General features: G+C 41.6%; 1 protein-coding gene across 1 annotated transcript in view; it reads left to right on the forward strand.

Annotated features, from left to right (window-relative positions):
* Positions 1-1242: 1242 nt before the first annotated feature.
* IKZF3 (IKAROS family zinc finger 3) overlaps positions 1243-17198 on the forward strand; it is a 35015-nt gene continuing 19059 nt past the window's right edge. Inside the window, 6 exon segments of the mRNA XM_059830160.1 lie at positions 1243-1249; positions 3495-3524; positions 3527-3674; positions 3676-3707; positions 6516-6569; positions 7819-7929. Coding sequence (XP_059686143.1) covers positions 1243-1249; positions 3495-3524; positions 3527-3674; positions 3676-3707; positions 6516-6569; positions 7819-7929 — 382 coding nt within the window.

The following is a 17198-nucleotide window of genomic DNA, read 5'->3' on the forward strand; positions in this document are numbered from 1 at the left end:
TGTGGGCATCACAGCGCACAATTGCCACACCAGTTCTAATAAAGGCTTAGACTACTTGGCTCTAAAATAAAATGAGTCAGAAGTCTGCCAACGCAAAATAGCTCTGTGTCGCCCTGCTAAACTCTCTGTATGAATAGCTGTTGTCCCCTGAGTGACCTAACCCAAGTCATGGCAAGCTTCCCCATGCTGTTTTGGGTGCTAACGCTTGCTGCAGGCTTTAAAGATGGAGAGCTCCCTAAAATGCTAAAGTATTTTTGACTGGCCATCCATAATGGGTTCCGGATCCGTTCGCAGAATGCCTTCCCACCTGGCAGCACTGAGGGAGCTGGGGGGAAACAGAGCGCGCTTCTTGTCAGATACACTTCCGAGTGGAGAGGCGAGTTGTTGACCTAGCTTGAGAGGTGGTGGGTAGCTGGGGATCTGCGTGATCGCCTGCCTGCCTTGGCCCTGAACGCGGGAGTGTGTCTAAGCCCTCTGGGTAGTGTTGGTTGCTGATTGCTCCTAGAGCTGCTCCCCTTGGTCCCGCTCCTGATGGTATCCCTGCCTAAGGACCTGCCGTGGCTCCTTTACCTGTGGAGCCAGCTCTGATGGTTATCTCCTGTGGAGTGGAGAGGGGCGTTTTCTCTAAAGCAGAGGGTTCCCAGTGTTTGGTCTTGGCCCCTCAGTGTGTTGTGCGAGAGCGGGGCTGCTCCTGGCTCTGCCTCCACGGCGTTCACCGCTGGCCCATGCCGTCTTCGAGCCCGCTGCACGCTGGCCATCGCCTCTGGACGATCTGCTGGAGGACGGCCGGGCCGGCAGCCTTCGCCAGGCAGCTGGAGGAGAGCGGGGCGCTCGGGCTGGTGTCAGCCCCCCGCTCTGGAGATGCTCTTCGCAGTCTGATGCTATTTGTCCCACGAAGATGTCTGGGGCCTCCCTCAGCCCCCCAAAACACGCGCGTCGCCCGCAGCCACCCGTGCCCCGCCGCTTTCCCTCCCGAGGGGGGCCGATCGTGCCGCTGTCCCCGCCGCGCAGCCATCGCTTAGCACCAGCGGCGAGCTCCAAGGCAGGCAAGTCGCCGGGGCCGGGGCTGGGACCGGGTCGGCTCCGCTCGCCGCCGCCCGGCGCCGCTCTCCGCCCGCCCAGCACCGCCGCGCCGGGCCGGATGTCGCGGTGCCCGCGGCGGGCGGGAGGCGAGGCCGGTGAGCTCCGCTGACAGTCCCCGAGCCCGGGCGGGCAGGTGGAGCCGGGAGCCGCGGCCGGAGCATGGAAGGTGAGAAATGACCCCGCTCTTTCCCCGGACCGGGGGGGGGGGAAGGCGCCGCCGCTCCCCCCTCTTCCCCGCCGACCCCGCCTGGGGCGCCCGCGCCGTGCTCCACCTCCCGTTTACTGCCGAGCGGCTTCTTCAGCGCTTTCTGCAAGCAGATTACAGCCTCTGGAGGAGAAATCTAATCGCGTGTTGCAATTAAACAGGAAACGAACGGGGCTTTTTTCCCCCCTCTCTGTTTAATTTCGGAAACATCGCAGCACGTTTGATAAAGTTGGGTTTTACAGCCGGCTGTATCTACTGTTCGTATTCTAGGTTTGAACGAATTCAAGGGCGTGTTGGTTTCTTTTCGCTTGTAAAACATGCATGTAACTTTCAGAGCCAGCAAAAACCAAGTTGCAAGTTAATCATGGGCTGCAGTGTAATTCGCTTTTGAAGAAAAGCAAAATTACCAGTGTTTTTAACAAGCCTGGCAAAGAAACATTGCGAAGCATCACTTGCTTTATTAGTTCAGAGGTGGATAGTCTTACTAGACTATTTCAACTCATTGTTTTAAGGGCTTGAGTTTGGATTCCACTGTGTCTCAATGACTTGAGGTTTTTGGTTATTTTAAGTTAGATGCAGTTGTCCATTTAAACATGTATTTTCCTTTGCTAAAGGTTTTTAAAGAGTTTGTATTTAAATATTTGCTGTCATAGAATCTGATTCAGTTGAGACTACTGCTGCTTGAGAGATGTAACTAATGTTTTCAAAGAATGGGTCTGGTGGCACTTTGGCACTTAAAAATGCAGCCTCATTTTCTTGATCAAGTCGGCTCCACTGTATGTCTTTGGTGGCAGAAGAAAGCTCTTTAGGTATGTCAGTAATTTTAGCCTCTGATTAGAAAATGAGCATGTTTTTGCCACTACAACTGAGATTATTTAAGAAGTCTCTTTTTTCTGTTCCTATTTCTTGTACACTTAAAAGTTAACATGCAAATAATCCTTCACGTTTTAGTTCTGTATGTGGGGATTATGAGGATCAGTTAAAAGTGCCTGAACTTGTTATCTTTGGGATGAAGTTGATGTAAAAGTGTTATACTGTGTTATCTCTGGATACAGTAACTGCCCCGTGTCTCTGTTGTCATGGGTCTTGGGAAAAATCTCAGTTCCACGGGAGCCGATGGGAAATTTGCCACTGAGGACCAAGGGGTGACACTTCTGTCCTCGGGTTTCTGTGCTCAGTACGGTCACTGACAGGGAGATGGGCACTGGCAAGTGTAGGTATCTGAGACCTGGGTCCAGGAAGCCAAAATCTGCAACCTTTACTTGGTTGCATCTCTTCATGACTAGTTTGTTTTTGCAGAGATCACAAGAACTGACCTTGTGCTGTCATTTCCATTTGCTGTACTGGGATGAACATGTTGAATTACTGGAAGATATTCTGCTGTTTTCAGAAAGTCATATGCTACAATATGAGAAAGATATTATCCTTAGTTACACATTGCTGATCAGGATTTCTTCCCAAAATGACATGTGCACTTAAAATGCCTGTGTAATTTCAAACATTACATGGCACTTAAGAGCAGCGAGGTGTTAGAGACCCTGTTACTAAAAGTGCAAAGAGTTTATTTGGTCCAGGTGCCGCCTTCAGAAAGCCGTGGAGACTGTAAATGTTGAAGAAGGCCATTCAGCGGGGAAATTAGGTAGGCTTTCTCTCTTTAATGGTACAGGGTGGGTTGAAGGTGAAAAACGTGCTGGAGTGAAGGAGGGTGACTGCTGTACAGAGCAAAGGCACTGGCTCCGCTGCGAGCATTTAGGGATAAGGCTGGGGGTGTCTACCTGTAGGGCAGGGGCCAAGGTTGGTGTGGTTTTTATTTTGGCTTGCTTGTGCCTCTCAAGACATGCAAAGACAAGGAGACAAGCTGCGTTTTCTCCATATGCTGTGATAGAAGGACTAAGAGCGTATGGGATTTAAAAAGATGTCCCCTTCGCAATGCCGTTGGGTTGAAAACTGCAGCTGGCAGTAAAAAGGCAATGTTCTGGTTTTCACTTTGGAGGGAAACAGGTAAGATTATAACAATTCAAGACGTACCTCCTGTTCTGTTGCCTACAGCTGTATTGATGATAGAAGGGTATTAGTGTTATCATTTATTTGAAAACCATCAATTTTAGGGGGGGTTAAAATACAGGTAGGCTGTTTTGTTGCTTCTATTAACTGGTCAAATACCAGGATAAAACATTAATACAGTTCTGTATTAAAACGCCGTAAGGCTTTTTTAGCAAGCTATTTGAATATTTTTGCTCACTTTGGCTATTGGCGTAGAACGCAGGATGGCTAAGGATTGGTTTCAAAGGCACATGAATTTTACTTCTGCTTTGTAAATGAGCATCGTGCGTCAGCTGCAACACACACAACGCAAGCGTCTCCTTTCCATGCACCCTAGTCAGTGGATCTCTGAAGCTTGGGAAGACTAACGTGTTCTGTAAGTGATTTCCTGTGTTGTGCTTTTCTGAACGTTAGGTAGAAATACGGTCTTGTTTGTACAGAATTGGGGATGGAAGCTTCCTAGACCTTCTTCTAGCACACTTATGGGACACAGTGAAGGATCTGGCTTAAAATACTTTGCTCGGAAAGAGACCTGAGGTTAAATATTAAGAGAGCACTAAGGCTGTAAGAAGCTGCTTGAGACTAATATCACAAAGAAACCAGGTACTGATGAGTGGATGTTGGAGGCTTGAAAGTGATAGAAAGGCTGGGATATTTCTCAACAGGAAAGAGAAATGTTATACGGTATGTCGTTGTTCTTATCTCTTCAGAAGCATTGTACTGCCCAGCAGTACATCATCGACATCATCATCGACAAGAACCTGTTATGCTCAACAAAATATAAATAAATACGCAGAGATGATTTCAGAATTAATTAGATGAGTGTCGGAGGACTGGCTGAACAGGTCCCGCTAGGCTGTCATGGTTCAGGCAGTACTGCTCTCCAGCGAGTTACCTGTAGCTGCAGTTCAGAAGTGCTCAGAACAGTTGACTGTTTGGGGTGTTGCGCTGAGCCCTATATACAGAAGCTGGCGCTGATGCGATTTACCCAACAAGCTGTAGCAATGTATGCATCCTTGGTGGAGTGACTGTGCGCTCGGGAGATGTCCCACGGAATACAGTGGTTTCTAAAGCAATATATTTATACAGGGATACAGAATTACCTGATTTGAAGCAGCCGCGTAGGGTCTATAGTTCTTCCTTTCAAGACCTCTGGGCAAACCTGGGGGAAGGCAGAATTGCTGCCATTTCCAAGCCACACCTTCCCCCCCCCGCCCCCGGCAGGCACCCTTGTTGCTTAATCCTGGGGCTTTGACCAGTTCGGTGCTTTATCACCCAAATGGGGCAACTGCACAGGATTTCTGAATGCAATTAAAATCGAAATCAAGTATTACAGAATACAGAATGGGGATTTCATTGTCTTGCCCAAAGCTTAATTATTTGCACAATTACAACAGTTTGTGTAATTTAAGTATCTATATTATTGCAGTGTAAAATTAAAATCAATATTAGAGAGTATTTTGTTCACGTACCGCGTATTTACTGATGTTTCCCCACCATTATTTGCAGTGTAAATTGGTCCGTTTGCTTCTTTGTATCTCTCTTTTCCTGGTACGACAAAATGAAACAAAGACAAATTAAGAGCTGTAACTGTGGATTTCCTTAATTTTATTTGTTTATTTTAAAAATACAGATTTAGTAAATATTTGAACTTTTTGTTATTTAGTTCCCGTGACTCTGTTTATGACACAAGGCAACGTTCTTAGCCCTAATAGAAGACACTTAATGAGAAGCTTGCATTCATGCTAAATTTGCATGAAAGGATAGGAGCTCTGATTTAATTTTAGGATACATTTCATAAGTGCTAATAGCTTAACAACTTTTTCCAGTCAGGATTTACACCCTGAAGAGCTCAGGCCGCTGCTGGATGCCTTGAACTATTAAGAAGTCCATCCTTACATGCGTTGTTTTTTTTTTTGCTGCTCTTTGCTAATAGCTAGTTACGAGTAATGGGAACTACGTGCATAACGTAACTCTTAGACCCATTATTGAGAAATGGGAGCCGAAGGCTTTCATTTAGGAGACAACAGAACCAAACATTTAAAACAGATTTGCTGGGTAGTTCTATTGTTGCTTTTTTCCCTTCCCTGAGTTTGCCTTTATTTTGTTGGACGCATCAGCCCATCCTCTATTCATGCAGTTTTTTGGATAGCCTCATCTGATCCTAGGCTTCTTTGCTGTAGAGTTAACAGAGCTTTATATTTTGACGTTGCAGAGACCACAAAAATGTTCCATATGCAGTGGTGGTAAAGATAGATAATTACGGGGTAAATGTCACTAGTGGTTAACACCTCATGGCCACTGCATGTGTATTTCTGTTATGTAACTACCAGGAATGAATTTTATGAGTCCTGGAGCTATTATTTTTTATGTTCAAAGATGATAAAAGACTTTCTGGTATGTAAAAGAAAAAAAAGAGGAAAAAAAGCTAGAGGAAAGAAAGGAGGAAGGAAGCAGGTAGCTGTGATACTTAAGAAAATCAACCCCCATACCAATGAAATCTCAAGACAGCGAGGCATTTGAGTGAATACTTATCTGGACAGGTCAGATCTGTGTCTCTGGTTAAACTCGCCAGCCTAAACTTGGGCACTGGAGTGGGAGACGTAAATACCTGCAGCTTATCTTGTGTTCAGAGCGGTCTGCTGAGTACTCAGCACTCTTGGAAACCAGGCCACATATGTAGTCCTCTAAATTTTTTTTTAAATTCCTGACATGTGATCCTGATCAGAATTTCTAAATGGGAATTAGATTTGCATTCCCAAGAAAACCAACTAAATCTTGTGAAGATTATAGGGTTTTCCTTTTTTTTTTTGGAAAAGGAATATAAAAATACCTTGTAATTTGTGCTTTATAGAAATTAACTTCATATAGAGTTACTACCACTATGCTGTGCTCACAGGGTGCAAAATGAGATGTTAAATCGAAAGTGTAAGTTATTCTGTTCTGTAATTTTTTGAAGTTAGAAAATAATACTTAATCCCTTTTCTGGGCACATGACAGTACTCAAGATATAAAGAAGTTGTGCAATGAAGCATAACAATTACTTGATATTTATTTCTTTGAGACTTTTGCTTTTTCAATTTTGCTTTCAGTCAAGAAAATGGGAATTTATAAGATTATAACAACTGTGTCATGAATGGTTCTAAATATTAAGCAACTCAGACTGCTTTTCTGTCTTTTGCAGATTCACAGGCAGGCATGGACCTAAGTAATTCTCAGGAACAGCCTATGGCTGCAGGTACTGTGCTGTTCAAGTTACGTTCTTTCACCCTCTCTTGAAAATTTTAAATTCAAATGGAGAAAAATACATGAATTGCAGCTTGTTTAGATTCTCAGGACACTGAATAGCACAGTCACAAATACAAAGATGGGCATTAAAGGCAAAAAGTAAATTCTAGAGTTGAAATAAAACTGTGGAAATTCAATATAACATTGGAAAATGATACTAAATAGAAAAAAAGACTGTGTAGTAGGAAAGGAAATGTTTTCAGAAGAAAGCTGGAAGTTTTGATTAGGGAAGCAAGAATAATGTGATTCTTTTGGTTGACTGCATTTCTGAAAATATGAAAACAAACCTCTTATGTGAGTTGGACAAGTGTTTTACTTTCTTGTTAATCAAAAAATAAAACTCTCTTCAGATCCAATGTAATATTTAGCTTGAGAAGGATTGGTTTTTTTACTATCCAACTATTAGTAAGTTAAACAATTTTAACAGCAATTTCACAATGTTGCTGTGAACCTTAAAAATTCACAGGATTGTTGAAAGAAAACACTGTCAGTTTTTTAAACAGAATACTGATCTGAAATTTACAGAAATACACATAATACTGAGTTAGTGTGTATTATGGATTTTATGAAAGAGCCTTTAGTTGAAAAACTTCACCCAAATAAATTTCACTATAGTTAAAAATTTGGCTTTATTTCAGAGAAGAGAGGCTTGGATTTTTGGGACATACTGCTGCCACAGTGATCCGCAGAAAACTTTCTGATAATGTTGATGTTTAAAAAGACGTATGTGAAATAAGCAGAGAAGTGCAGCTGGGTTCAAAGAGGCTTCCCATTAAACATGCTTGAGCAGTTTCCTGGCCCAGGGCCAGAATGATTAATATTTTGCCCAAATGAACAAAGTAGAGCTATGATTCCTTTTCCATGCTCTGAAGAGCCTGCTTGCTTACCTGCTGGCAGCAGTTGTCAGAATACATATGATATATAGAGTTACATATACTGGATTTTATTCCTGTTTTGTTGTCATTTAGAACAACCTCCAGAATAGTTAAATCTGAGCAAAAGCTTAAGACTTAGTTAAAGCTGTGCACTCTGTGTGGGAGTTTGCGTATGACTTCGGGAAGCAAATCTGTTCAACCAAGCTGCAGCTAATGCATCTATAGCAAGAACGTTGTGGGCATTTTGTGAGCAGTATTGGGAGTTTGCAGATACTGTGAGGTATTGGAGCATAAATAGTTAATTATTGGGTTTGTTTTTTTCAGAAGGACAGGAGGTTTTGACAGACTGTAGTCTGAACAAATCCCAGGAAATAGAAAGTATGGACAACACAGAAGACATGAAGGAACACAATCAATCTAATGAAGAAGCAGGAGGTAAAGTGGTGATTGAATTCTGAAAAATAATAGTTATATTTTGTCTTTTTATTCATCTGATTATGCTATGAGAGTGATTACAAAGTTTATTCTGGATCATGGCTGTGGTTTTTCTGCATGTCTGTAAAAGGAATAACAGTACAATTAGTTTAGAGCGTTTCAATGTGCTCTAAAGGAGGAGCAACTGTTTTCCATCAGGGAACCTCACATGTGTTTTATAAAGGTCACTTTTACAGGATCTATGAAATGGGGATAGCAAGATAAAAAAGCACGTGCATATGGTGAGCTCTTCTAACGTGTGTTGCAGCATAGAAATTCTTAAAAGTAGTTTGGATATGACAAATGCATGTGTTAGGACTGCACTTTTTATTAATGTTGCTAAGCTACTCTGGTATCTGAAAAATAACTTGGCAATTTTTTTTTTTGAAAGAAAGGACAAGTTACCTCAAATTCATAGGACAACTCAGCCCTGTAGAATTTAAAACTGTAGCAGTAATCCTGTGCTGTAAACTGTGGGTGAACAGAAGGTTGGTCAGTTTACCATGTTTATTGTTTAATTTGAACAGTGAACCCTTTCTATACAACTCTGAAGGAAGACACAGGTGTGAATAAAATATTGAAACAACATGTACTATTTTTTATTTAAGAGGTCCTATATAAATGTGTATTTCTGTGTATCTTTAAAAACTAGTAGGCCCTCTTCACTTAATAGATGACAAGATAAAAGAAGCAGCTCCTGGACTCAGCAATCTTACAGGCCCTCAGAGTTCAGGGTTTATATATGTGTATATGACAGAGATGTAGAGCAGGAGCCTTTGAATTTCTTCCTTCACCTGGAAGCACATAAACTGAAATCACAGCATTAATAAACATTCCTGCCAGTGAGCTGAACGTGTTCATTTATGCCAGTTCTCAACCACAAACAGTGAAAAATGCTGCCTGGTAGAGGATGTGGTATACATATACTGGGGAAAAGACATAGATTGTTTTACCAGTTTCTTGTTGCCTTTCAAGTACTGCATGTCCATGGCAGTACAGCAGTGTCAAGACAAATTATGTCTGTGGCTTTGGTTAAGAGTTTTGAGGTAGCGTTTGCGTATCACATGAATCAAGTAAATCACTAAAGAATTGTCTCTGTTTTGGTTGCCCAAGTAGCCTCGATTGTTCCCTGTAACACAAATGCTATGGCTTTATTTTGGACTAAAATTAAATGTTCAGAGGTTAAACTTTTGCATTATTAAAGATTAAACTTGTATCTATTTATTAACAAAGTACAAACCAACATAAAATACTCAAGGGAGTGCTGCACTAGCAAAAGAATCCACGAGGAGGATGAAATTAATCTCTCTTAGGTATCTACAGCACCGGTCTCTAGAACTGTACTGGTGCCTGGCCTTTCTTGACAGTCGATGGAGAGAGAGCATGCAGGTTTTCTGACCAAATTTGGGTGTCTACCTTCAGTTGAAATGCCTCGTGTCCCCAAAGTAGGTGCTTCTGAGCAGGACTGCATTTATAGTCAGTGGAGAGTAGCTTAGTATAGATGTCTGCGGTGTATAATCTAGCTTGGGCAGGTGAGTTCTGCTCTGCTTGCCCTAAAAAGAGAAGTTTAATGTTTTTATCCACAGAACATGGAAGGCTTGAGCCTTTTATACATCCAAGGCATCTGATCTCTCTTTCAGATCCCGCAGCACATAAAATATTCACAGCCATATTCCAGCTATTTGTCCAGCCCTTATGCCATTTCCACTCGCACTAAGCTCACTTCTTTCACCTCTGCTGTCCCAGCGTCCCAGCCCTTTGCTCCTCCTTGTCCCTAAGCTGTGGATACAGGAAGCCAGGGCAGGGTTGCTTTCACAAATCCAAGAGGAATTGCTCTAGCTTCTCCCCACCTCCCCATTCCAGGAGCCCTGTCTATACCGCTTGCATGCACAGCATCATGGCATCTAGCAAGTCCTTTTTCCGTTCCTTGACTGTGCCCTTCAGCTTCAGTACCATTTCTCAGGCTCTTTTCCATACATTTAAGTCAGGTACAACTTAAACACTTGTGAGAGAATGTTTATATTGATACTGCTCTTACGTACCATTCACTTTTTATATTGCTGATGATCTCTTAAGGTCTCTTTACAATTTGTTCTGGAATGCAAATACTGAAAACTTATGTCTCAAAGATAATGCTGTAAATATCAATAAAACATCAGGTCACTCTGACAGACTGCCTTACCATTAGAGCATTCATTCATTATAAAGTGAGTACAAACCTACTCAGAACGACAGTGCTCTATTCTTTGATTCTCACTGTAGGAATGAAGAGATGATTGCTGGGAGAAAGCTGTTTTAAATGTACAAAAAAGATAGCTACAGTATCTCAGTGTAAAATGGCACAAAATACATATATTGTGTTTACTTCATTGCTTCACGTACAGTTCTCTACTGTCATTCTGATACCGGAAGCAAAATAAATCTTAAATATTTAAGCACGCTGTGCGAGAAGTCTAGGCTGTGCAAGTATCAGTAGGTGCACTTAAATTTCTTCCTAACAACGCCAGTTCAGTTGCTGTTGGATACTAAAATTCAGAAATAATCTTAGCTTTCATGTCATGCCTACTGTATAAATTGCAGGTCAACGGTAGCAGCTACGTTAGTCACTGAGCAGTCCTCGCGGGTCAATAACTATCTGTCTTACTTCTAGATAAGTGAAACCACATTCTGACAGTGCTGCCCTGGTGGGAGTATTATCGTTCGGGGATCACTAACCCTGGTAAAAATGAATATGTAGTATTCTCCAGAATCACAGAATAGAAATATCGTCAGTATCGGTGATGGCTCTTGGGAAATGGATTATGTCCTGCCTACACCTGAAAAGTCTATCTGTTTTTTGTTTTTTAAAAAAAAGCTCTATTTGGCACCTTTCCAGGTGTGATCACTAATACCCTCACTGCATATCAAACTTAGAGAGAAATAATGAAAAACGTTTGTGTCGTTCTCATAAATGTTAATCGTGGTATTTGTGATCCACCCCTTTGTGAGTGAGCCATTCCACTTCAGTATCTTCGCAATTCATCGTTGATGATAGCCTGCATCACAGAAGACTCTCCTTTTCTTTTTAATCCTAAACCCCTGCATGATCCATGCCCACAGGGTTTGTTCCATCTGCTGAAGGCCGTCATAAGAACATGAGGCCACTGACTCGTAGAGTGAGATCAAGCGTTTGATAGCCTGCTTTCCACTGCCTTAATATGTCTGTAACATGTTTTTCTTCAGTACAATTATGTCTGTTTTTTCCATGTTTCGTCCAGCATTCATAGCAAGTAGTAACCTTCCAGTTTCTTGGGCTATATGTTTTTTGTGATTCTTGCATTATTAATGGGTGATGCTCTAAATGCATCCTGGGGACTTACTCTGAGACTTTGAGCAGAAGCTGGAGCCTGCTCAGATCTAGATGTTGTCTAACTCTAGCTTGGTGGAGCCTTTTATGTTCGATCTGCAGAAAGTGGTACTGTGATCCTTTCAAAAGGCTACAGGAACTTCATGAAGGCACTAAATAAACTAGCGTATAGGGCTGAAACATCATCACAACTGGTGCTCTTTTGGTATAAGAAAATCCACTTTTCCAGCAAACAATTCCATATTTGTACTTGTCCGAGCACTGGCTGATATGTTGTTCATTCTGTGTCATAACTGACGAAGGTGAGACGCCACTCAATGAAAACAATTCAACCTGCCCTATTATACACCCCTTTTAAAAGGGCTTCAACTATGATGATTGCTAAGTGTAGGGCAAACAATCAGGCAGAAGGCTATAGGAATATGTTAATTACAAGCTTGATGGAGAACAAGAGAAAAAAAAGAAGGAAAAACCCTTTTTTTGCCTCAAGGGAATGGAAGCTGCATGCTGTGGTGCACATGGTGTATGCTTGCCTGCAACCATAAAAATACACTGTTCCCATGGTGCTTCCTGTATTTAGTCTGAAAAGAGACGAGCAGCGAGACAGAGAGGGGAGGAAGCACTTGATTTCCCTTGTTTCTTTATGCACCCCCAACACTGTTACCTTTGGTGGCCAAAGTTGAGGCGTCCTTAATTTAAAAATTAAATTAAAAAAGCCACGTTCTTTCCTATGGGAGTCACAGTCAAGCACAAGTGTTTAATTATGTCTTAATTCCCTCATCTGTTGAGGCAGACAACTTTTTGGGTGTTATGAATGTTAGCTAGCTTTCATGGTTGTGAAATAAAAAGAAATAGAAGCCGCATTTGTGGTTTATGGATGCTAATTGCTGCTGCATTTAGGTGTGTGAAAGGGGGCGGTTAAAAGGCTGGAGTGAGACAGGAGAGGATGACAAACCCTCGCTTAGGCGCGTACTGAGGTTCCAGTGGTGCTGCTAGCACACGCACTTATCTGCTCGAAAAGGAAGTGCCGTTTTTTATCAGAATATTACATCTCCCAAGCCCAGATCGAGCCCTGCCGCTCATGGGACTCAGGGGTTATCTCACAACATCAGCAGTACTGTGCGGCAGAAGTTCACTTAACAGGGGATTTCTGTAAGTGTTAAAAGCAGGCAAGGAGTCTGTGCTGCTTAACCGTGTCAGGGCTCTCTGCTTTGGTGGCTATGCACAAACTGAAAGTTGCACCTGAGTGTTCTCAACAAAAGATCCTCCTGGCTTTGTTTTAGCTCTGCAGTACTGTACTATCAGCGGCAGGAATGCTGCCAAGCACGTTCAGTGACATCAACACAGTCAGTTGTGTCACCACAGCCTGTAAATGATTGACATCAGCTTGGACTACCCTGCACAATGGGTAGCCCAGAGCACCCAGGGCTGATGCAGAAACTCGGATATTCTGATTGCCTTAAAACAATCAGAAAACTGCAGCCATTTCTTATTCTAATCAACCCATTATAGTTAGCAGAAAATAGAATTTGCTTTTGACATATCCTATCGGTGTAAGCTATCAGACGAGGTCTGGAAGGAGAATGGATGCACAGTGTTATTCAGTAGATGATGGAGTCCTTTCCCTAACTTTTTAAACTGCATTTTAATTCGCTTGTTCTGCAATGTGTATCTCGGATTCATAGAGAACAATTCCTTGAAATTAAAAGCGAGCAAAATACTTATTCCTTTGGCATCAAAATAAAGTCTAGTCCAGAGTAGATGGGTTGTGGTGTGCTCCCTCCCCACACCCCCCCAGCAGGAAGTAAGTGAAGATGAAGAAAATGGCCCTAGGAACTCAAATCACATGTCATTGTAGAAAATAATCCATTTTTAGAAATAGGGGTTGGTGGAAAGGAAATCAGTTAATTAGGATGACTCACGTTTTGCCCCCAAACTAGGCTGTTCATTTGGCACAAAATGTGTGAGTTTAAGGGGCAGGCTTACTGCTGTTTGTGCTGCTGCAAAGGTATCGGAAAGCAGAAATAAATCCACACCAGTCAAAACTTTGCTAAAACGTAGCAAATAGTTCCATGAGCATTGGAATTGATGAAGCTCGGTTTCCAGTCGGGTTGTGTCTTGTTGCTGGCTGACTTTTAATTGAATTATGCAAAGTTTGCATCATGTGCCTGACACCGTATTTTACTTCTGGTACCTGAGGCTAGCTTTGCCGTATTCTCGACACCGTTTCCCATCACACTGCATTCAGGTGCTCCAGTTCTTGTTCCTGTTTTTGTTCCTTCTGCTGCTCTGCGGGAGCTGTTACAAACTTTGTTTAATTGAGAGCTCAATTCCATGTATTCTTGTTGAACAGTCTGCTGCTGCGCCTCACCTGCCAAGGGGGCCAGACACACCGACTGTTTCTCCTGATGCAGGAGCACCACCTCCAGGAGTGGTTTTGGGAGATGCAGGTGCTCCTGGGCCGACTGTTGAACAGGCCAAGTGTCAGGATAGAGCAGTTCTGAGAAGCCTTCCTCTCTGCCAGGTAGGACTGGATTCGGTGCAGAGGTCTGAACATTAACTAGGGGAACACAGAGTAGATGTATACGCTTCTATAGAAGACCAGGCTAAAAGTAGAACATAAGTATTTAATTATAAAAACCTCAATTTGGAAGAGAATGTACTTGTAATCTAAAATTCGAGTCTTGGAATCTAGATTATTTACTACTGGAAAATGTTTTATAGTCGGATCAAATCAATACACTTAGTTTTGTGAAGATCATGGTGTTCAAGCGTTTTGAGTAACATCTTAACCAAGCTCCTGTCTTCAGTTTATAGGTGTTAGAATTCCATTGATACTTATCACGTATTTCCTGTTCTTCATATTACATTATATTTTCTCTTTATATTATATTTTTCTAGTATAAAACACAAGAGTATATTGCATTGTAAGAAGGACTTTTGGGAGATGAATTAAAAAAGGCTAAAGGAAACTACACTTTCAACTTCTCGGATTTGAAGTTCATTTGAAAAAGCAGTTGACCAGAGACGATCATGCCTCAGTGGTCGTATTAGTAATAGGTCCCTTGATATAACTAATGAAGGCGATTATCTGAATTTAACATGTGGCCTTTTTCAGTCTGACTGTTAGGTCCAGATGTTCTCTGATTAACTGTCTAATTGAAGTCTGATTTAACGGTTGTGATTGTATCTGGCTTTCTGGACTTTAGGAATTGTAATTTTAGAAATGTTTTCTATGAGTGTTATCTTAACTGTAACAGAAGGGAAGAACTTGTACAGTTTCATCTTTTTCCGTGTTTTTTTTTTTTTAAAGAGGGAGACTTTAAAGATAATCAAGGTTTGAAAGGATAATGTTAACAGGTGTCATAAATGAAACAAAATTCATCTGGGATAGGCTCTGGAAAATCTGGGCACTGTAGGCCCGGGGATGTGGGATGGCATTCCTTCTGAGTCTCTGTGCAACACAGGGGGGATAGGCAGGTGAGGAGAACCGGCAAGCTATTGACACTTTTTTAAATTAAAAAAAAAAAAAAACAAAACCAAAAAAAACCCCCGTGATCGTTTTAGCATAGTACTAACCATAGTTTTCTAGCCCCCAGTCATATTGTCTCAGGTAATAACATTCTGCTTCCCCAAATTCTGTTTGTAGTGTCAGTTAAATGCATTATTTTTCATTTCCTTTCCTAAACCATGGCCTAGTGCTGCCTGGTGTTGCTGTGCAGTTGTCCTGTTTAATTCCAGCTTTGGTAGCACTCAGTTTTGGATAACATTTTTACTTCATCACTATTTCTGTAGTATAACTTCAACATATTTTGGAAACCTTTTGAATTAACATCCTAAAAAACCCACTAGGTTATTATTAGGCAGAAATTGGTAATAGATGGGAAATACCAGGTATGAAATTATAGATTTACCCAGGACTATACATCTTTATACGAAAAACCCTTGTATTTGAATAAGATCCTTTAAGAACCAGTTACATAATTCAAGTTTCCTGGCTCACATGAGCTTGCCGATGACATGTGTTTGATTTTTTTTTTTTTTGCTTGTAATTAATTGTACAACTAGATAAATTATACTGTGGTTTAATGGTAGAAAGACACTGATATTAATGAAGTAGAAAATACACATCCGAGTGCTTGGAAAATGATGCCTGGTTTGGGGTTTTTTTTCTTTCTTTCCAATTCTCAGTGCTGCATTTCAATTTGATTTGTTTCTATTTTTGTCTCAAGTCACAATAAAAACAAGGAAACTCATTACCATAGAGCATGCACTCCGCAAAGGGGAATTATGAAAGTTTCTCTCCTATTTTTAGAAGTGAAATTTCCACCAGGTGCATACTGCGCTGGTTCATTTAGGAATTACCACTCAAGTATGCTTTATACAGTATCTCAACAAAATAGATGCTTGTTTTTTGTACAAAACCGGATGCTGAACAACAGTACTAAGAAAATACTGGAAGGCACAAAGATAAAATAAAATCAAAGCCAATATGTCCAAGTAATAATTTTTAGTAAGTCAAGGAAGTGAAATCTGTGGATTTCCAACGTGCTGTAGAACAGAAGTACTGAATGTGGTACTTGGGATTTTTAGTGCAGAAGACTCTGCTTTGGCCTGTAGCGGCACAAAAAGGGCCCTTCAGCTGGGGGACGCCCGAGGGGGACACGTCCAGCGGCCTACGCGCTGGACGAGGGAGCATACGTTTATTGCCACTACATCTTCATTACTGGTGTTGCCGCTGCTGTCTAGCTGAAAGCTGATACGGCTTCTAGGTGATTGCTCCTTCCTTTGTTGGCAAACAATGATCTCATAAAAGCATGGCTGCTGTTGTAAAAAAGGGAGCTTATCACTGGAGTCAGTGGAAGAAACAAAGCCAGCTTGGGCCAAAAAGTCTTGAACTCCCTTCCCTAGAACGGATGTCTGCAGAGGTGTAGAAGACAGACGTGGAGAAAAGTTGCCTTATGTCTGACTGTGTTGCCTCTATTACAAAAAAGAAAAGACATCTCATGTTGCTACTGTGCCAATTCACATTTTATAATTCCCCATTACTGATAGTCTCCCAATTTGCAATATATACACGTATGTCATATGTAACTGTTTTCTTCTTGTTATTTAAGGAAAAAACCTTCGATATAGCATTGATTCCCCCCCCCCTCCCCCAGTTTATAATTTTGATGGGATATACTGCAAACCTCTCTTTATTCATTAAGGAATATGGGTGTTTTTTTCTTCATGACATATCTTCCCCCACAGTGCGTTAATTCCATTTTAGAGGTGTTTTTCATAAACATGCAGGATTCTGACTTTAATTTGGAAACTCCGCTGACTTTTTCAGTTTCACCACGTATGTCTGTTCCGTTTCAAGCTGGTTTAGGTAAAGGAATCTCGCGTTCTGGGAGGGGACCAACTCTGGTATGTGTACGCTAGGTTTTGGCTTTATACTGCTATTTCTGGGGACAATTTGCGGCGATAACGGTGATGAATCATCAGTTAATACCTGTCAAATCCAGGTAGTCACAAGAATCCTTCAATATGCACACGTATAGACTCCCTTCTTGTTCTTTGGCATCTGAATCCTATTAACAGCTGTCAAAACCTGGTAAACTATTTATATGCTTTCACAATTTGTTTAATTGGATAGTTAGGAAATGGCATACAAGAAAAGCTTTTCTTTTTTCTTTTTTTTCTTTAGTCTGGCTGAACATCTGTAGCATTAGGGGCTCATTATCTCTGAATTGGCATAGCAAATCAGCAGCATCATTAAAATGCCACATTAAGATGATTAAGTTTCTTTGTTATCCAGTTGACTTTTTGCATGTGCTGAGGATTTCATGATTATGACCCCACTCCTTGTAAAACACTTGAGCAACATCACCCTTTTGTG

Source organism: Gavia stellata, chromosome 28, assembly GCF_030936135.1.
Source record: "Gavia stellata isolate bGavSte3 chromosome 28, bGavSte3.hap2, whole genome shotgun sequence".
Classification (NCBI taxonomy): domain Eukaryota; kingdom Metazoa; phylum Chordata; class Aves; order Gaviiformes; family Gaviidae; genus Gavia; species Gavia stellata.